Source organism: Lampris incognitus, chromosome 15, assembly GCF_029633865.1.
Source record: "Lampris incognitus isolate fLamInc1 chromosome 15, fLamInc1.hap2, whole genome shotgun sequence".
Lineage (NCBI taxonomy): Eukaryota > Metazoa > Chordata > Actinopteri > Lampriformes > Lampridae > Lampris > Lampris incognitus.
The window spans coordinates 30,826,291-30,848,478 of NC_079225.1; the positions used below are offsets into that span (position 1 = coordinate 30,826,291).

Consider the following 22,188-nt stretch of genomic DNA (forward strand, 5'->3'; position numbering starts at 1 on the left):
TCAGACGTCGTTCTCCTTGAACAGGACACACCGGTGACCTCTCAATACAGATCACACTACAATCCCACAACGGGCAACATGCATGGATAGGTACCCACATATCTGATAATGAGACTGGTTTAGTTTTGAAAACAGGAATAATCAGAACAAGCAAAAACCAAAGGTGTAAGACACGTTTCCTAAACGGACACTCGTAGAGGGGAAAAAGGAATCTTAATTTATTTTTTGGTCTTTAATTTTAGATTTTATACAAAACATATCCTGTAAAATTGCTGCTCTCTGGTGTATTTATGGTTTTTTTTTTAAAATTCAATGAATGCAAAGGAAGTGCTTAACGTTTTTTATTTACTATAAATTCCTATTGAAAATTGACCTTGGCATATTTATTACTCTTACCTTGAATGCACTGTAGTCCTGCCCCTTCCTTTATATTCACTATTCTACCTGCAAGAATGTCAGCCAGTTAAATTTCTCAACTGTAAAATGTGATCGTGCAGGCATGGGCCAACTTTTCTATAGTCCATATCTCTAGTAGGTGGTTAACATACAGATAATGGCATATTGTCAACCCCCATTCACTGACCCAGTTTAATTCAATGTTTTTCTACTGTGATTGTTGGTTCTCAATTACCACGTTATGTCTTTGTAATTGTGACCACTAAGCCACTCTGTGAAGAAATTGTGATACGAAAAGTGAAATGAAATCTTGTCTTGCTAGAATAGGAAAACTCAAGCCAATCTTTTTCCACTGTTGCCAGAGTTTATCCATCCATCCATCCATCCATCCATTATCCAAACTGCTTATCCTGCTCAGGGTCACAGGGATGATGGAGCCTATCCCAGCAGTCATTGGGCGGCAGGCAGGGAGACACCCTGAGTTTATCCAATTTTTTTTTCATTTAATTTTTAATTTTAAGAGTTTATCCAATTTTGAAATGTTTTATTTTTTGGACACAACATAGTATATGTGGAATAATTGTGCACAAAATGGTGAAAATGCATGAAGATGTTCAATATCGTTTGCACCTGTACATTTTGTATACATTGTGTATACATTAGCTAATTCTCATTCAAGTCACTGGGTGAATTGTTGGAAAAAGGATAAAGATATGGAAATGTCCTAGCTTGTCCTAGAAATGTCCTAGCTTGTCAGTTTGGACACCAAAATTTAGGTGTGATTTTTTTTTCTTCCTCCCCTTAACTGTTAATACAAAATGGCGGCTTTCTAAAAACACACATAGAATACATGTGGAACCCTAAAATGGCTTCAAGGTCAGTAACCATTGGCTCATTGTATCGCCTCTGTTCTGCAGCCTATCACAGCTCACTGACTGATGCGCTTACTACTGATTATGGCACATGATACAGATGCATGGTGAGCTCTGATTGGCTACTTGAAAAGGCACATCAGAGGACACCATTGGCTACAGCAGCAATAGTTGTTTCACAGTAATATCAGGTTACTAGGGCGAACCGCAGAGTTGGCATAGTTTTTGTACCCTGGGTGTAGTACTTCAGCATTTCAACCAATCATGTAACCCAGCGTGGTGTGTTTATTATTGTGAAATGCTCAGGGAAAATAGAGTAAGCAGGCATGCATCTCATTGCTCAGTGCAGCCCGGCTGATCCAGATTGTAGCATACTTTGTACCTTGGGACAATAGCTGTGTATCGCCAACAAAACAAACTTTGCTACTGTTTTATCAGTCGTGCACACTTGTCTGTTGCAGAATTAAAGAGTCCTCAATTGATTCTCCTTTGAAAGTATTGAGACGTTGGGTCCTTCAGAACCGCTGTTGAATATCACTGTGCCTTACCACGCTCCATGCCAGATGGCAAAATGGGACCGCCATGTGCAGTTTCATGGTCCCCAGTGGTGATGAGTTGTTCTGGGGGGTACGCCGATCCACCGCCAAGACGCCATAATTAGCTTTTCCATCAGCCATTCAGGTGTGTCCGCACAGCTCCAAGGGAGGCAGTCATTGTTTGCTGACAACCGGAGTTCTCTTTCTCCCCTTCTCCCTTTCTCTTTATCTTTATTCATAGTCTCGGCATAAATGGATGGTGTTCGATGCGGCAGATTGGAGGTGAGAGCCATATCGGTCGCTAGAGACTCACTAATGCAAACTCCCAGCCACTGTGTATTCACTATTCACAGTTGGTGCCCACACAGTAATCAGATAGCTAGCCAACTGACAAGTAGCAGTGGAGTGGAATGTGGAGAGCGGAGAGAGAGAGAGAAAGAGGGAGAGAGAGAGATGGGAAGCATAGATGAAGGACAAGGCTAATGCCAGCCATTGTTTGTCTGTGCTTGTGTATGGCTCACTCTGCCTTCAGTACTCCTGCTCAGTGTACAGCGTGCAGACAAATTGTCAAAATTTACATCTTTTTATCCCCCCCCCACCCCATTTGGCATTCAGCCCTTTTTATAACCAGGTTATTCATTTCTCGCAATTAATTCCCCAAAATGATAACTCTGATGAGAATGCAGCACACAGAGGGAAAGGCTTTTACTAAAGTGGCGCCTCTGAATTGGCACCTTATTTGTCATATGTCTTTATACTGTATAATTTTGGCGACTGGATTAATTCAGCACCGGGCTCCCGGTGTAAGTCGGGAAAATGGAGGGAGCTAAATGAGTGGATATTGTAGCCAAATAGAGGAGCAAATGTCATCTCAGGTTAATTAAATCCCTGCTTTGAGTCTGGCGTTAACACAGACCCCTTTCAGGATGATAACAAAAAACTCCCCTTATTTCAACATGGGTGTCGGGGATGTGTAATCACTAGCCCAATCAGTTTCCTACAATAAATGACTAGATGATTATGTAAAGCACACACATACTTGGAAACACACACACACACACACACACACACAACTCACACAAACACTCCATGTTTCTAATACACATTGTGACATGTAATGAATCACATCCAAGCCACTATGTTGAACTCAATGATGGCCTCTTGACCCAGCGGTGTAGAAAAGACTCAAGGTTGAAGTAACCCCTACCAGGTACAGAGGAACAGATTTCCCCTCTTGGTCTAGGTTATGACCAAGAGAGCAAATCTGTTCCATCTTGCCTTGTGTCGGTGGTTTGAGCTGGATATATATGTGTGTGTGTGTGTGTGTGTGTGTGTATATATATAGTTATAGTATATGCACCTTCCAGATATGTGTTTGTGCCTTTTTTAAAAGCACAGGGTGTTCTCAGTTCACTATGCCTTGCAGCCGCTGGTCCTTTGAAATGCTCCTCTCAAACTAATCTGCAGTACTGACCGTGGTCTATTTCTCCAAACATAGCCACGCATACGTTAACCTACTGTACATTTTTGTTTGGCTGTGTAGTTCACTATAAGTATCTCACTAATGCCCAGTTTTAGTGGCATTTGCAGCTGCGGGTTAGTCTGCCCCCCCCCCCAAGGTTTGCAGAGTAGCCACAAGTCTCCCGCTGCTTACAGCTCTCAGCATCTCCTCATGGTGCCTCATTAAGACACAGAGAGAAACAAGTGCCTCCGACCCAACACTACAGTAGAACTAGGCCCAGTGCTGTGCCACTACACCACATTATACAGCACGCAGTGCATCACGGCCTTCGACAACACAGCTTTGGATTGCTGCAAGCATTGTTTCCTCAGACTGAGTTTTGTCTGTGCCCATGCCCCCCCCACCCCACCCTTTCCCTTCTTTCTTTCCAGCAAAGAAGACGAGGCGGGGTGTGAGTAGGCGGGGTGATGTTTTTTTTGTTTTTTGTTTTTCTCAGAGTGAAGGGTTGGGATTTGGGGATAGATGGCTGTTTTCTCGCTGAATGACATTTGAAGGTCAACTGGTACCCTGGGTAGGGCGCTCGTGAAAAGCCAAAGAGTTTTATTGTTGTATGAATAATGCATTGACAATGTCTCCAAGCCCACATCTTTTTTTTAGTTGGTTATTAATCTCATTCACTTCCCTTAGTTGAATTCCAAGCACTGCAGTGTAAATTTACACAAAGTCTTGTGCAGTCAGACGACTGTCTTGTCTAATGTTAATCCCACCTTTTAACATCATTTGCATGAGCGGAGTATATTCGGTTTCTCGCTGTTCTACCATAGCTCCCCATGCTGTAACATGCTGTGTGGCATACATACTCTGCAGGGTACTTACACGTGACTTTATAACCTCTTATTTTTCATACATTTTCTATTAATGATTTTAAATTTAAACATTTTTAACACACTTCATATTTCCTCGCTCATATGTTCAACGACTTGTGCATATTTTGTCTCCGTATGATGAACACTAATGTGCAAAGATGTGGCCAACACTGCTTTGTTTGTGTTCTGTAAATTGCTCATTTTAATTGTTTACTCTGTCTCTTTTGTTTTGTTTTTTTGCCATGTTATTGTTGGTATGTATGTATGGAAAAGAGAGAATTCTAAAATGGTATATGGCATTGTCTGTTTCTTTTTCTTCTTCTACAGAGATGTTGAAGGAGTTGAACCAACAGCGCAGAGCGAAAGAGTTTACAGACCTGAAAATTATTGTTGAAGGCAAAGAGTTTGAAGTCCACCAAAATGTTCTAGCTTCCTGCAGCTTGTATTTCAAGGACCTGGTGAAAAGGTTTGCCTTCGCTCCCCTCCCACCAGCTGTTGATCCAATCTGTTCTTTTCATAGGGCGCATTTGTGTCGCTTTTTTTTCCCTTCCCCTCTCTCTCTTGCAGGTGTGTGAAGACTTTGGTTCCTAGCACAGGGCCAGCAGCCATTCCTTCCTCCTCAATTGAATGTATCTCAGACCGCAGTGAAAGGTCAACCCTCGTCTTTACCTTTCCTCCCCATGTACAGTAGAGCAAATTAACCACATTTCCATTTTAATGAACAGTGAAAACGTTCCATGACTGGGAATCTTTTAAAATTCACCAAAGGGCCTAATCAAAAGAATAACACATTCTGCACTTTTGGGTGCAGAATGTGCATAATTCCAGCTGTGTGTGTGTGTGTGTGTGTGTGTGTGTGTGTGTGTGTGTGTGTGTGTGTGTGTCTATATATATATGTGTGTGTGTGTGTGTGCGTGCGTGTGCGTGCATATATTCATATATTTTCCTCCAAGCAACCGTATTTTTTCCTCTTTTCCTCAAGTTTTTGTAAAAGAAACGCCTCCCCCCCCATCTTTTTCATATGTTAATATTTATGCGGTAGTGAAGTGAAAAAGATCAGGAAGATTCAGAGTCATAAACTAAGGACAAAGCAAAAGCACATCATAGAGGACTCACTGAACCACTGCTTTCACAGGTTAATACCCCCTGTGCTAATATATTCCATTTGATGTGGATCTAAGTATTCCCCTTTCACTGTCCTTCATGTGCCACCTTTCTTTCATGGGCTGCTTTGCACGTGCCTGCTTGTTCCTGCATGCAGGTGTGTGTGTGTGTGTGTGTGTGTGTGTGTGTGTGTGTGTGTGTGTGTGTGTGTGTGTGTGTGTGTGTGTGTGTGTGTGTGGTTATGTGGGCTTGTGCACATGACTGTATAACAACTGATAAAGCATGCAACTCATTTTTTCCTCCTCTTTTATTGGGGAGGGAATTCCACAATTCCCTGATGGTCCCCATCCTTACCTCAGATCCTCGCAGGTGTTTACTACTTGATTGTGAGCCTCATGGACCCACTGTTGTTTCGCTGCCGCCATGTATTCGTTTGTTCTCCTGTTCAGAGACACAGAGACAGACAGCAGCCGGCAGCAGTGGTTAAGCCTGAGGGAGTTTTGCCATTTTGCCCCACAGCAATGCCGCCTCCACGGTACGCTCATCAGAGAGCACCATGCTGCTTATCGGCAGCGGCGGAGAGGCAAGCAGAGACTGTTCTTCACTCTCCCTGATATGCTTTTTCTTGGTGAAAGGGGTACGTGAACAAGAACAGAGAGAGAGAGAGAGAATTGTCTCATGCAGGGGCAGAAAAACCACATATTATACATAGGTACTGAGGTTCACCCATGTACATGACATGCTGCACGACTACTAACACATACATACACACAATCGTGTACACTATGAGGAAGAACAAGAGACTGAGAGAGAGAGAAGATGAGAGAGAGAATATTTCTTTGACCTTGACAATCACCCAGAAAAATCCTTGGGAGACTTTGGTCATGGTGGTGCGGCGGTTAGCATAATCGCCTCACAGCAAGAAGGTCCTGGGTTTGAGCCCCAGGGTAGTCCAATCTTGGGGGTCATCCCAGGTCGTCCTCTATGTGGAGTTTGCATGTTCTCCCCGTGTCTGCGTGGGTTTCCTCCAGGGGGCTCCGGTTTCCTCCCACAGTCCAAAGACATGTAGGTCAGGTGAATCAGCCATACTAAATTGTCCCTAAGTGTGTGTGTGTGTGTGTGTGTGTGTGTGTGTGTGTGTGTGTGTGTGTGTGTGTGTGTGTGTGTGTGTGTGTGTGTGTTGGCCGGCCGGCCGGCCAGCCCTGTGATAGCTTGGTGGCCTGTCCAGGGTGTCTCCCCCGCCTGCTGCCCAATGACTGCGGGGATAGGCTCCAGCATCCGCGCGACCCTGACAGCAGGATAAGCTGTTTGGATAATGGATGGATGGATGGACTTTGGTCACTTGGGAGAGAACTGAAGGCCCCAAGCTGGTCAGCCTGTCGATCTGAATGTCTTGTGCCTGTTATCCCAGCTGTCGCTAGATAAGTTATGCATAAAGACACGACCCTAGAAAGATGCAGGTCTCCCAGAGGAATGGGCTCATTTTTATCAAGCTCATCTCTATGCCTGCTTCTGCCTACATTCGCTTTAAATTCCATGTAAAAGGTGTTTAGTTGAGCAAATCCTCATTAATTGTTTAGTTAATTGTAGAACTAATTTGACATATCATCACAATACTGTCACAACCTTATAATGGTCGAGTTTTAAAATAGAGATTTTCTCAGTTCTGCTTGGAGGAATCTTTGATGAGGTTCTTACCACCAAACTGTACTAACAGTTAAATGCATGAGACGTCACTAGTTTTATGGTAATTAAATCATGATGTTTAGTCTTTACGCCGTGCAGACACGGCTCCGTCCCCAGTTTTTGCTGTTGAGTTTATAAGGTGTGTGACACCGTGTCTTTATAGACGAGTTTCCTAGCAGACAGCACTGAGAGTCACGCAGGGAGTAAAGCGCACCGGAGGGCTGACGAGAGAGAGAGAGAGAGAGAGAGAGAGAGAGAGAGAGAGAGAGAGAGAGAGAGAGAGAGAGAGAGAGAGAGAGAGAGAGGCGGGGGGGAATATATACCACTAGAGGCAAAGGCGAACAGATAGAGAGGGTGAGAGCGAGGACATTTTGGTCTTGCCTCTGAGGTGTTGTGCAGCCAGCCGGAGTCACACCAGCTCGGTGGAAGCAGAGGAACCGGGGGCCGTCTGTCTGTCAGCGGCCTCCTGTGTGACACCCGGGTCACCATCCACAGTGTGACTGGAATTATGCTGATGCTGCACATGGCCCGCTCCCTCCATCCAGATCTTTATGAGGTCGACTGAAAAAAAAGAGAGACCCTCTTTCTTTACATGCTCCCCCACCCTCACCCCGCTCCGCCACAAGGTATTCACTGCCGTCCAGACTCCTGTCAGCTCCTCGTAAAACTCCCGTCAATTTGAGTGTGTGTGTGTGTGTGTGTGTGCTTGTGTGTTTTTCAGCTGTGCACGCGTACAGATGCATGTGTACATTAGCATTTTGTGAGCGTCTTTGTGTGTATTTGGGTTTGTATTTCAAATCCAAGAGGGTTGTGTGTGTGTGTACATGTGCACAGTTGTGCACGTAAAGTAAAATGTGTGTATGTGCGCAAGCGTTGTGTGCCAGGTTTGTACGTGCCTGCGTAAGTGTATACATGCCTGCGTAAGTGTATGCGTGTGTACGGGTTTTTGGGAATGATGCAGGACCATAATTCTTGTGTGTTATCTAGGCAGGCTGCCATCAGTCAGGGTGAAAGAAGAGATGTAATATCTGAGGGTGAGAGAGTGCACTTCACCGCTTCTTTTTTTTTTTTTTTTTCTCCCCTGCCTGCACATACACATAAACACACACATAAACACACACACACGCACACACTAAGAAGCCAAGTGACTCGCATAAGAAATGAGAAGCTTAATTGGCATATAAGTGCAGTTAATGACAAAGTGATGACGTAAACGTTTGTTTACAGTATGAAAAGCACATTTTTACCTGGTGTTAATGTCCTCTTCCTCAGGGCAGTGATTTGTTAAATGTGTTAGTTGTGAAAACATATAAAAAGATTATATATATTGGCGCCCCGGTAGCCGAATGGTTACGGCACATGCCACATTACCACAACAGCCCTCGTTCGGTTCCAGCCAATGACCCTTGTTGCATGTCGTACCCGTCGCTCTCGCTCCCCTTGTTTCCTGTCTGCCACTTCTCTATCCTCTATCCATTAAAAGTAAAAATGCAAAAACAAAAAAAACTATTTTAAAGGTTATATATATATATATACATATATGTGTGTGTATATATATATATATATATATATATCCAGTGAGTCAAGTAAATTCTTTATGAGACAGTACAAGCCTGTTTCATGCCATAAGCAATCATCAGCTGTCAGTTTACTTGACTCACTGGATTATTTTGCTCCTTATTTGTTGGGAACTTTCCCTACCATTGAGTGTTTCTTTTAACAAAGTTATATATACATATACCCACATAAAGAGAGAGAGCGAGAGAGAGTTGTTTTTTTTTACGTGCATTAATTACAATCAGTCACACACACCCATCACATATTGTTTACACAGTGGCATTGATAATTTCCATCCTCGAACAAATATTCTGCCATGTTTGACAAATTATGGAAGTTTTTTAAGTCAGAAAATATTTCCTCTCGCTCTCTCTCTCTCTCTCTCTCTCTCTCTCTCTCTCTCTCTCTCTCTCTCTCTCTCTCTCTCTCTCTCTCTCTCTCTCTCGCTTGCTCTCCCCCCTCCCCGCCTCAGTATTACCTCACTTAATGTATCCCAGGCCGCTTACAGTATGTGTTCATTCAACCTTCCATAGCAGCCGTCGATACATGAAAGATGTAATGCCGCTCCAAAATGTGTGTGCACGTCTGTACTCGCCCCCACCTTAAAAACCTATTACCCTCCCCTTGAAAGGGCTGATGCACAGAGCAGGGAGACAGATCATCCCCAGTAATTCCATTTTACTCCTCAGGATTTTCCAATAAGTATGCTTTGCTCACACCTAATTTATAGCCACTGCATCTCCGCTCTTCGGTAATATAAAAGTACAGAGTCTTTGAGCAGCCCTGACACTCATTTTTATGCCATTTGTTTCTTGACCCTCTTTTTCACTGTCTGCCTGTGATTTCCTCTGGCTGCGAGTCAGGAGGTGTTATGACAAGGAGAGAAGGGGAGAGCTGCCATAAAGCCCATTAAGGTGTCGGCCCTGACTGGGTCCTTAGTGCACTGTTAATCAGTTCTCCACTGCTCACCTCCATTCAGACAGGAAGGGTGCAAGGAAGGGTGCAAGAACATGAAGGCAATAGCACCACCCTCCAGCCCCTTTTTTTTTCTTTTTCTTCTTCTATTTTTTTAAGTTCTCATGTCTTCCTAGCTACGGTAGTTGTATTTTAACCATGGACATGAAAACTTTTTTTTTTTTTTTTTTTAATTTGGGTCAAGAAATGAAGAGAAAATGCAAAATTGCTTTGTAAAACAACCGGCCTGATGGGAGGCTTTACTGAGAGGTATTTTACTCTATCAGCGGGAAGTGGTGAATCCTAGGGTCTGTTTACTAACTGCTGGAATTTTTACCCGTTTCCTTTCCACTGTTTCTCAAGACGCAGGTCTATGTTAGACTGAATTTTATTTACAAAATTAGCCCCACCTCCCTGCAAAAAAAAAACAACAAAAAAACAAAACAAAAAAAAGTCATTCAAAAACGAATGCTTTTCTAAATCCTGACTTTCTGCGGGGAATCTAGTTCTGTTTATATTTGGATGATGTATTGAGCTTTAAAATTTCCATCTTATTGCCTTGTCCTTGCTGTCCTTTCGAGCATCCAATAGAAAATCCGGTTGCAATCACTACGCCTGACACTTCCTGAATCATAACCGCTGCTATGGATGCATTACCGTGACTTCGGTACCAGAGAGCAAACCTATAAAAACAAAACTTGAAATAACACCATCAATAAGGCACTGACATTATCTCTATTGTTTTGCTAACAGTTGTGCTGATGCCTATCGGTGGCAGAACACGCAAGTGCAGCCCATTTTTTTAGGTCAGAAACTTTAGGTGTTAACATCCGAATGAGCCTCTGTATCTGTGTAGAAGTGTACGGTGCTTCCACAGAATAAATAGCTGTGTAAGAACAAGCTAAATGCATTCCCTGTAAAATAGGCTTCAGGTTGAAGGATGTATTAGGAAGCTGTGTGTGTGTGTGTGTGTGTGTGTGTGTTGCTTTACCCCCCGCCTCCATTTTGACAGTCTGTGCCGAATTTAAGACTTTTCCTCCTGAGCAAGTGGTGCATTTTTCACAAACAAATTTCTATCCTTGAGTGTGCCCGTCTCTTTTCCCCATTTCTCTCTCTCTATCTCGCTGTCTTTCTCTGTCTCGCTTTACCCTATCTCTCTCTCTCACACACAGACATACACTCTCTCCATCTCTCTCTCTCTCGCTCTCTCCATCTCTCTCTCTCTCTTACATGCAAACACATACTCTCTCTCCGTCTCCCTCTTTTCCTCCCTCTTTCACAATTTAAATTCAAGTCTGCAATCAGACACAGCATAAATACCCACCTCTCTCAGAAGCTCCGGAAAGCCATTTCCATAACAAAAGTGCTCAGACAAAACAAACTGCCACTCTAGCCGGTTCCAATTGCACTAATTGACCAGGTTGATGAGCATGCTCTTGTTTTATTTTTTATCTTTCTTCCTCCTTTTTTAAAAATATCCCTTCTCTTTTCCTCCCCACTTCCCTTCATGGCTTTAACCCAGGACAACACTTTCCCTTTCCCCTCCTTCTGTCCTCCTACCTGCCACCACTGCAGGGCTTTTGAGCAGAAAAGGGCAATAACACCATGTGGCTTTTTGCTTTGCAGGAGGAAAAAGAGTAACTGCCTTGGTTTTTCCAGCCAATGTCCATCCAGAGACAAATGCCATTGTCTTATGATTTTTGATTTTTAAATTTTTTTTTCTTAGTTTTCTTTATCCTTCTCCCTTCACCTCCTGAGTACGCTCTCAATGACAACTAATGTCTCAGTTCATATACTACAGGCTACTGATGATAATTGCAGCGGGGACAGAGACTCTGTTTAGGTGTGGTGGTTTGCGGTGGGGGTAGGGGGTCTTGGGTGCGGGGCAGGGTGGGTGGGGGGTATCTCTCATTTAAAAGACCAAGGCACAGTCATGGAACGACCCATCCCCTCCCTCAGAAGGATGGCTGCTGGCTCCCTGTGGAAGAACCGTCTTGACCTGCCGTCGCTTCTTCCTAATCTCTCTCTCTCTCTCTCTGTCTCTCTCCCTCTCCTTCCTCAGTTTTTACTCTAGCCATTCTGCCCATTTGTCTAAATGTCTGTCTGTATGTCTCACCAATTGCTGACTGCTTGCCATGGTTTCTAATACAACAAACTGACCCAAAATGAAAGTGACATGCAAATACACACACCGGCATGTAAACACAAAACGAGACAGGGCGTTATCATTTTACAACCATGATTGAAGAAGAAAACAGCCTTGATCCATCTTAATGCAGGCTACTTTTCATATTGTTGATTTCCATAGCTGCAGGGAAAAGACACTGTGGCTGGAATGTGCATCTAGTGGGGCATTGATGCCATTTATTTTGCCCTTGAGTGGATTACTTTTTCACATGGGACATTAAACATGGGTGGTGAGGCGTTATTTAATGCTCTCATTCCTTTGCGGTGGTATCCTGCAAGCAAACTAATCTAGGCCATTCGATCCTGGTGATGTCACATTCTGGCCTCACACTGAAAGCAGCCTCCCATCCTCGTACATCTCAGGTTCTGCATTAGGAGCAGATATCACATTCTATTGCATTCTGTAGTCTGAGCCCTCCTGAGGCGATCTACTCCATGACAGCAGTGGCGAGTGTGCTGCTCTGCTACGGTATACATACATGCGAGACAGCAACAAAGGAAACTCAAAGATGGCAAAAGCTCTCAAATACAACTGCCACCGTCTGCGATCTGTCATTTGTCAGTGTGTGTTGTACTGTCAATCTATTCCTGTTTTCTGTCGTTTGGTTCATATACAGTACACACACATGTATGCATGTCTAATGTGAATACTATGCATACATGAAAATACGTACATGTGAAAAGCATGACTTTTGGATGTGGTTTTTTTTTTTTGCCCTACAAAGAGACAAAGTAATAACCTCTGCTTAATGTTTGTTGAGAGAGAACATTTTGTTTCAGATGCAGCACTAAAATTGCATACAGTGCAAATCTGCTAGACTAATGGCAAAGTAGAAAACCACCCAAGTGTTCTGTTCCTCTTCTTGTCCACTTTATCTTTATTGTGTAATTATTCCGTTATTTTCTTCTTCCCCTGTGTTCTGGCCCAGGTTGGGTGTGTGTTAATGGGTGTTTGTGTATAGCCAACACAATGCGTTTCCCTGTACGGTTTATTTTTTCCCCTCCATTTTTCCTTCTCAGAATCCCCCTAACTCCTCTCTCTGCCATGATTGGTTGATCAGGTCGTCAGGAGAGATGCGGAATGGGGAGAAGCTGGAGCTGAAGATGAGCAACATCGAAGCAGACGTGCTGGAGCTGCTGCTGGAGTTTGTCTACACAGGATCGCTGGTCATTGACTCGGCCAACGCCAAGACGCTCTTGGAGGCCGCCAACAAGTTCCAGTTCAACACCTTCTGCAAAGTCTGCATCTCTTTCTTAGGTAGGCTCAGTATAAGAAACAGCAGGGCTATTTTCCTCTTTCACGTGTGTGTGTGTGCGTGTGTGCCCATGTGTGTGAGCGAGAGAGTATGCATGCTCAGCTATTCCTGTATGACCTTTCCTGTTATGTGCAGTAGCTACACCACCATGTATCGTCACAGGCTTGTCATGCTTCCTCGCTATGCACAACCTTAAACACCATCTTGCAGGGAGACCAAATTTCTCCACCAGCGCTGGCACAGCACGCCTCTTGTAAACTTTCTGTCAGGTTTCCAGAGGTATAAACGAGTCATGACACTTGGCAAGACAACTCCGCTTGCCAACACTCGCAGCTGGGCACAGTGCCTCTGATCTTGTCCCAGTGGGCAGGACAAGGCATTCGGGTTGATTTATAAAAAGGTCAGGGAACAATTGTCACTTAAATGTCAAATCCCATGGTCTGAATCATGATGGAATTGAAAAAAGAAACGAATCAGGATGATCCATAATGCAAGGTGGGGGGGGGGGATGGAAGAAAGGAGAGGAATAATGGCTGGAGTGGTGATGAGGATATAGGAGCTTGAAGTGGAGGTGGGTGGGTGGGGAGTAGGGTTGTCTTTGGGGGACCAAAGGGCAACAACGGGAAGCAAATGTCCCCGATTTCAGAGGTCAGGGGACCAAAAGGCTGCAAATGTCAGACTCTGCATTTCCATTCAGAGGAGATTGTTTTGGATGTCCACAACACAAAGGATATATTGGCTGGATCAAAAAAGGTCAAAGCCAGGAGAGGAGCGGAAAGACAGCAAAGTGCAACAGCATCCACTTTATTGATTTGTTTTCCTCCATGCAGGCTAAAATACGGACCTATAGCTCTGCCGAGAAAACTAGAAAAACCATTTGTAGACTTCATTGCCACTGAAACATCAATCCATTCTTCCTCGACAAGATCCATGACAATTCTACACCTTAGAAGGTGAAAACACAGGCGCACGAGTGTGTCCTTGAGCAAAGAGAAAATGATACCATGTCAGATATTACTGAAGTTTGTAATAAATACTCTGAGGAGAAATGGCAAACATCTCTTCGACCTACTTCCGCCTCCTCTACTTCTAGTCAGAGTGTTTCAGATTGAGGCACATAAAACCCAAGTCACTTTTATTGGGCCCCACTTACTTATTCTTGAGTTATTGGCTTTTAACCCAAAGCACAGAGATATAAGAATAAAGCCTTTAATCAACGCTGTTTGAAGGAATCCCTTTAACTCTGAAATTGCAGAAATCGTAACTTGACTCAAAAAGAATGGCAAGTGAACCCCAAGCATGTGCCATCGCTCAGTCTTAAATTTGTGGCCTTGGTAGTCTCTGGGACAGTAAAGCGGATTACAAATACGTTCTCAAGAGGACACAGTTCTTTCCCGCTACATTAGCCCTGCTGTCTCAAGATCAGTTTTCAGTAGGACATTTACATGGATCTTGAGTCCTGCCGTTAACATGTCATTTTGGCAGCACAAAAATTCCACGAGAAGTTGTTACATCGAGTCATGCATTACAGAATCCAAATCAGCTGTGATTGTGTGGAAGTTTACCATCAGAAATGTTGTCTGCAGGGGGGCGTCCGGGTGGCGTGGCAGTCTGTTCCGTTGCCTACCAACACGGGGATCCCGGTTCGACTCCCCGTATTACCTCCAGCTTGTTTGGGCGTCCCTACAGATGCAATTGGCTTTGTCTGCAGGTGGGAAGCCGGATGTTGGTATGTGTCCTGGTCGCTGCACTAGCGCCTCCTCTGGTTGGTCGGGGCAACCGTTGGGGGGAATAGTGTGATCCTCCCACGCACCATGTCCCCATGGCGAAACTCCTCACTGTCAAGTGAAAAGAAGCGGCTGGCGACTCCACATGTATCGGAGGAGGCATGTGGTAGTCTGCAGCCCTCCCCAGATTGGCAGAGGGGGTGGAGAAGTGACCGGGATGGCTCAGAAGAGTGGGATAATTGGCTGGATACAACTGGGGAGTAAAAGGGTGGGGGAAAAAATCCACAAAAAAAAAAAAAATGTTGTGCGCGTTGATTTGAAGCATGTATTCCATGTAGAAATACATAAAGTCACAAATTTCTGACTGTAGGATCAAGTGCGCGAGTGCAAAGAGCCTCCAGGATAGAGCTATTTGCCATCCACTTAATGCCTGTATGAAAACAGGCGCACAACTTGTAATAACTTTTTACAACTGCATAATTATTTAACTGCTAAACTACGTTTACTGCTTAAATTAATTTAAAAAAAATCACCTTGGATGGGGTCATGTAAGTTGCTGCAAATTGCACTCCTACTTTCATACAGGCATTAAGACGGCAGCAAACAGTTTATCCTGGAGGCCCATTGCACTCGCGCACTTGATCCTGCATTGGACTCCAAAGAGAAATTTACAATTTTCTTAATGTATTTTTACATGGAAACCGGGCAAATATACGCTTAAAAAAATTACGGACTTTTTTTTTAATCTTTTTTATTTTTATTTTTATTTTTTTTTTATGAGCTGCAACCCCATCGCATCAGATTTGGATTCTCTAATGTGTGACTCTGTGTAACGTCTTCTGTGGAATTTTTGCAGCCCTGAACTGTGGCAGGGCTTGAGATCCATGTACATGTCATTATGCTAATAACTGATCTGGAACCAACAGGGCTATCGCCACATCCACTTTTTTTTCTTTATAAAACTAATTTTACAGGGTATTGTGTTGATAGAGTACAAACAAATTAATGTACTGACATAAGGATCAGATAACGATCTGGCAAAATGATGACCGCAGAAACTTTAAGGTGTATTTCCCCAGAGGAATTTATTCTAACCCTCAATCGAGTTATTATAATCTCCCGTCTACAGAATGTACACGTGTGCGATAAATATAGAAATATGTGACAGATGAGGGTGGCCAGGATGCAGTACTGTATAGAACAGTACATTCGGTTTTTTTTTTAGGTTTTTTTTTTTACTGGTTTTATAACACACGGACATGCACACACACACACACACACACACACACACACACACACACACACACACACACAGGGGAAACATACCCAACTGTGCTGTAACACACATTAGTGCAAACATGGATGCGCACACAAATATGCTGATCCAACAGGCGCACACATACAATAAAGCCACATCTGCTCAAACTGCATAACAGAGAGACTGTGTTTCAGACAGCTTTTTGTTTTGAGCCTGGCCCAGACGCTGATACTGAGTGAAGCTATGTTATGTTTTGAAGGCGTTAGGTGACTTATAATGGGCGATGTTTATTTCAGGAGGGACTCTTGAGGATTCATCAAACTGCAAGCCTTAATACTCAATTCTGATTTCTTCGTTCAGATATAGGTTTTTGGTTTTTTTTGTATATGTCATTGTTCACATTCATATTTAAAAGCGACAATATCGGATATCAGTGCAAAGAGACATCCATCCTGATTTGACTTGCATGCATAAAGCAACAATATTTGACGTTTTGTGATGATGCTCAGCCTTTTCACAGTGGCGCAGTGGTTAGCCTTCTAGCCTCACAGCAAGATGGTCCTGGGTGCGAACCCCGGGATTGTCCAACCTTGGGGGGGGTCATCCTAGGTCATCCCCTGTGTGGTTTGCATGTTCTCCCCGTGTCTGCGGTGGGTTTTCTCCGGGTGCTCCGGTTTCCCCCACCATCAAAAGAAACATGCATGTTAGGGTTAATACTCCTGTCTGTGCCCCTGACCAAGGCAATGGGAAAAGAACTGGAGTTAGTCCCCGGGTGCAGCATGAAGGCAGCAGCCCACTGCTCCTAGCTACACTGATCACAACTAGGATGGATTAATTTGCAGTAAAAGAATTTCCCCAAGGGGATTAATAAAGGAAACTTGATAATTAATTTAGTAACTTAAGTTTCACTAGCAACTTTTTCAATTACTGGTGGATTGTGACGTGCCCAAAGGTTTAGTTGAATAAAGGCATCGACCCAAACAGATCTAAAATCTGTGACTTTGCTGTCTTTCCCCTGACTACCATTAGCATCTGGGTGGTGAAAGTCCAACTGTGGTGTTGATACAAGCAAGTCAGTCCCATTGATCTGTGTTGTGGAGATTGACATGAATTGCAAATGATTTTTTTTTTAATTTTTTGATCCCCCCCCTTTTTTTTCCTCCCCAATTGTACTTGGCCAATTACCCCACTCTTTCGAGCCGTCCCGGTCACTGCTCCACCGCCTCTGCCGGGGAGGGCTGCAGACTACCACATGCCTCCTCCGATACATGTGGAGTCACCAGCTGTTTCTTTTCACCTGACAGTGAGGAGTTTTGCCAGGGGGACATAGCGCGTGGGAGGATCACACTATTCTCCCCAGCTCCCCCTCCCCCCCCGAACAGGTGCCCCGACTGACCAGAGGAGGTGCTAGTGCAGCAACCTGAACACATACCCACATGCGGCTTCCCACCCGCAGACACGGCCAATTGTGTCTGTAGGGACGCCCGAATTGTGGATGAATTTTGACTTCATCATACAAACCTCACATCTGAATGTGGCCCACATCGTATTTCCAAAAATGCTTTTCTGTGTGTGTGTGTGTGTGTGTGTGTGTTAGTGTGTGTGTTTCAGTTCACACTTATCTAAAAAATCAAATCTGTGTCACATTTGAGGAAAATTGCATTTGTTTACATTAGATTTATAGTCTGAACATAGAATCAGGGTCTTTTTTATTGCTTTGCTTTGTTGGTCGTTGTATAATCAGATGTCTTGCAATGGCTGCTGACCACTGTGTTCTTAGTGTTCTGTGTTAAATACATGCATGAAAGAACCCACACATCCTTTTCAGCAATCTGCTCATCTCTTATTTTGACAAATGGTAATATGCAGGTGATGAAATGTCAGAACTACATTTTCAGATACACAACCGTAAATACCTCAGGGCATTCAACCAAAAAAAAAAAAAAAACCTTAATGTCAGCACTCAACACATTTGACCACAGCACAAGCTCTGTCCCCATTGGCATGGCTATCAGGTAATTTCATACACTCCTGGCTGTGTGTGCAGTCAGCCCAGAGATCTAACAGCACTCTTTAAAGTGGCCCAGCTAATCCCAAATCCTGCTCCCTGCCATCCACTACCTCCCGCCTCGGGTATGAGTGATCGATTCCCCTTGTTGTTTGTCCCTGGAGCTATTTTGAGTTATTATACTCGTTCTGCCATAGTCTCAGTCAGATACACACCTCGATAGGCCATGGGTGTAAGATCCCTGCAGCCTCTCTCTCTTTCTCTCTGTCTCCCTAGCCCCCTAGCTCTGTGATCTTTTTATGGATGTCTGAATGATGATGTTTTTTTCCTGTCTTAATCAATCTTTCTCTGTTTTTGTTTCTTTTTGTTTGTCCCTCTAAATCTCTCTCTCTCTCTCTCTCTCTCTCTCTCTCTCTCTCTCTCTCTCTCTCTCTCTCTCTCTCTACCGCTCTCTTTCTGGGTCTCTCTCTCTCTCTCCCTCCCTCGCCACCTCTCTAACCTTCTGTCCTCTCTGACCTCCTCTCTCGCTATCTCCAGAGAAACAGCTGACTGCAGCCAACTGTCTAGGGGTGCTCGCCATGGCTGAAGCCATGAGTTGCACAGAGCTCCACAACATGGCCAAAGCCTTTGCCCTGCAAAACTTCCCTGAGGTGAGTAGCGCGTCATCAGGTTACTGAACCATCCGTTCACTGACTAATAAGACTGATGTAACCCTTGGCTAGAGATGCAGGATATGAATTAAAAGTTATATTGCCATTTTTTTCTCACACATTGAAGTTGTGCTTTAAACTGTGATGTGATAAACATATAAGTATATAAGTTAACCTTTTATATTACAGTTAAGCTAAAAGCACGTTGCCCTCAAAATAAATCAGTCACACAAATTGTGATTTTTTTTTGTGTTCTTCATGATGCCTTTTTGTCACACATTCATTATGTAAATCTCTACGGCATTGATTAAGAGGCTGATATAAATTACAACATAATGTTGCAACTGTCATCCTGCAAGTTTTGCATACTACCCAAGTCTGTTTGATATGGGTTCGGCTTAAATCCGAAATATTGCTGAAATTGATTTTTTTTTTCCTTCAGCACCAAGTCAGTGACATCTTTCTCCTCCTCAGCTGTACTTATTTTCACTAATAGTGAAATGTCAGACTAGTTCCCAAGCTTTCGCTGGTTGACATGTAGATGTTGAGGAAGCTCTACATACCTGGCAGCTATGCTTTGACCAGCTTGCTTAGCTCTCTGATCCTGTCGCTCAAGTACTGCCACCCACAATCTACCACCCAAAATCTACCCTACTTGTAGTCCAAGCAATTAAATGAAATATGAAAGCTGGTTCCTCTGCCCCCTACGATATTTAGGATTTTATTTTATAAAATATCTACGTACACTAGTCATAATCTATATTGACAGCTATCAATGCTGCAACAAGAGAATGCCTTGCCATAGATGTCTAACAAACTTTTCTTTTCACCCAAATTTTGCCTGGTTTTAGTCTAGACGATTAAAGATTTTTTCCACCAGTGATTTACCCAAAAATTGTTCACTGGGTTCTTCTTTTCATTTCTGTCATACCACTCACTCCCCCATGGGCCACGACCATTGCTAAATGATGCTGCAACTGACTCATTAAAAGGAGGATTAATTAAACTCCAAGGATTATATACGTTGAGCTGATGGGCTGAATTACGCACACACACACGCACACACACACACACACACACACACACACACACATATATATATATAATATTAGATAATTATATCACAGCCTTTTGTGTTCAGAAATCACAATTCAGAATTTAATTTGATTAATCATGCAGCCCTGCCCTTGGACCTTGTCAACACCTCGGTATACAAATTTGTAAAGTCACCCAATCAATATAATATCTAATGTGATACAGTATGACTGCACCATTGTCACACTTAAAAACAGATAACTGAATTTCACACGTCACATTGAAGTGACGTGCTTGATGTGAAATGAGAGCTTGAAGGACATATTTACATTCTTTTGTTTAGAGTGAGAGAACAAGTGGCAACTCGATTATATGAGGCCCCAATGGAGTAGAGATGGAGTGAATCTGTGAAAAGTTAAAAATATTGCACTACAAGTCTAAGTATCATGTAAACCGTTATACTATGTACTTGTGCATTAAAACCCCTTAAAGTATAGGTTTGGGTCATAGTGTCTTAAATTGTATAAATTTAAATGAATCAAAATAATCAAGGTGTATACAGTTCACCGTGGGCTTGAGTTAAGCTTGTCTTTTGTATTTTTATTCAGTCTTTACCTGTTTGCTATATCCACTGAGGATTTTGGCCTTTGCTCACATACAAGGTATTTAAAACCTTGGCTTTTACTTGTCCATGGTATCGTTGAAAATTAGGTCATTCACTATTGGACCTTTAGCATCTTTCTTTAGAGAAAATGCCTTTATAACAAATATGAAAGCATACAAAGATTGAGATGAAACCTTGTCCTTGGAGCATTGGTTGCATAGAAAGTATATTCCATCCATCCATTATCCAAACCGCTTATCCTGGTTAGGGTCGCGGGATGCTGGAGCCGATCCAGCAGTTATAGAAAGCATATTGAAATATGTAAACTCATCTTAAATAATTTGGGCTGTTTTGCTTTTTTTGCACACAGAAAAAAATCATTTTCTTTTAGTGATCAAAATGACCTATGATTTCTTCATGACAACTGCATTTATCCAACCCATCAACAGGACACTTTGCAGTCCCATCGGTTACTTTTTTGAAGCTTAGCACACCAATTTTATCCTGCTTTTATTGAAAATATGTGTTTAACATACCTGAAATTTGATGTAATGTTATCTTTTCCTATTCGTATAAAGTTCTGGAACATTCAGTGTTTCAATGGCCAAATGTCTGCACAGTTAGTGAACCCTAGGACATTAAAAAGATCTGTGCCATACATAATGAAATCTACCTTCACTTGTCCAATTTGCTGCTTTAGTGTCAGGCCAACATACACTACTGCTCAAAAGTCTGGAATCACTAGTGATTTTCATATAGAATCATTATATTCAGTAATGTAAAATTAGTTCTGTTTCATATGTATGCGTAAAATAATTCTACTATGTCTGTTAGTATTATGCACCTACATAAATTTAAAGTAATGTGCAAGAAGTAAAAAATTAAGCCATGTTTATTGAGAGAAATATTTAATCACTCATCTAAGTGACTTAGATGAGGGATGGGGAGTTTCTCTCAATAAATGTTGTGTCCAGATGAACTGATTCAACTTTCTGTGATTTGGGCAAACAGTCTTCTCAGTCAGAGCCATCCACTACTGGAATAGTCTACCTATTGAATTAAGAGAGACCTAACCTTTAAACATAAACTTAAGATATGGCTTAAAGCAAACCAAACTTGCAATAAGTAATCATGCTACCTCATCTCTGGCACTGTCTTTCCATACTCTCATTGTTTTTATATATCGCTGTTACTTTTTTGAATGTATTTATGTATTGTATTGAATTGTGTTTTATTGCAGTACTTGTTGAAGCGTTGTATAGATGGCATTAGGTCACTAATTTGTAATAACCTGCCCAGGTACTACGGATGAAAATTAGCTAACTCTGGCACATGTACATTGATGTGGATGCTGAAATGCTGATTAATGTGCACCGTCCCTGGTAATGAATAAATAAATAAATAAATCCTGGACACCCTCTCTGACACGGTACCTGTTTCCATGGTTGGAAAGGGTACATTACCCGAGAGTTACATGAGAGGATGTCATCTTTGCAATCTGGCTTTGCAAATCATTCCCCAGGCCCTGTCCTTGCCGAAACACAGAGTTTCTTGGCAGCGTTGTTTGCCCTAGTAGTACTTTCTCCTAAAATTATCCCCTAAAAAGTCACACATAAATGAGAGTGTGCATCTCCATTTCTTTTAGAGTCACCAAATTGCTTTAAGTACCATTGCAAATTTGCAGAGATCAGTGAAGAGCACAAAATTACCTTCTAGCAATTAGTTACCTCATGATTGATAGCCTATTTGATGTCTGACACTTTTAGTGCGTAATTCTCATTTTTACATACGTAAAACCAATCAGAGCTCTAGACATAGAGCAGAGTTTCAAGTGTGCAGAGAAAATGTGTTCATTGTGTAACCTTGCAGGAGGTTGCTTCTTCTGTGCTTTATTTTAGTTGGAATAAGCAAATTAAATATAAACATGGCCACAAATAAAATGCAACTTCATCACAAATGTTAAGTGAAGATCTTAATCTAACCCCACAGTCTTTCTCTTTAGATCCAGTGTTCTTTGTCAGCAGGTTTGG

General features: G+C 42.7%; 1 protein-coding gene across 1 annotated transcript in view; it reads left to right on the top strand.

The window, feature by feature from the left end:
* Positions 1-22,188, top strand: part of LOC130124841 (kelch-like protein 29) — a 220,706-nt gene that overhangs the window by 94,203 nt on the left and 104,315 nt on the right. Inside the window, exons 4-8 of the mRNA XM_056294189.1 lie at positions 4,460-4,598; positions 4,700-4,783; positions 5,756-5,819; positions 12,641-12,878; positions 18,407-18,519. Of these exons, the coding sequence (XP_056150164.1) occupies positions 4,460-4,598; positions 4,700-4,783; positions 5,756-5,819; positions 12,641-12,878; positions 18,407-18,519 (638 nt within the window). The remainder of the gene's footprint in view (positions 1-4,459; positions 4,599-4,699; positions 4,784-5,755; positions 5,820-12,640; positions 12,879-18,406; positions 18,520-22,188) is intronic.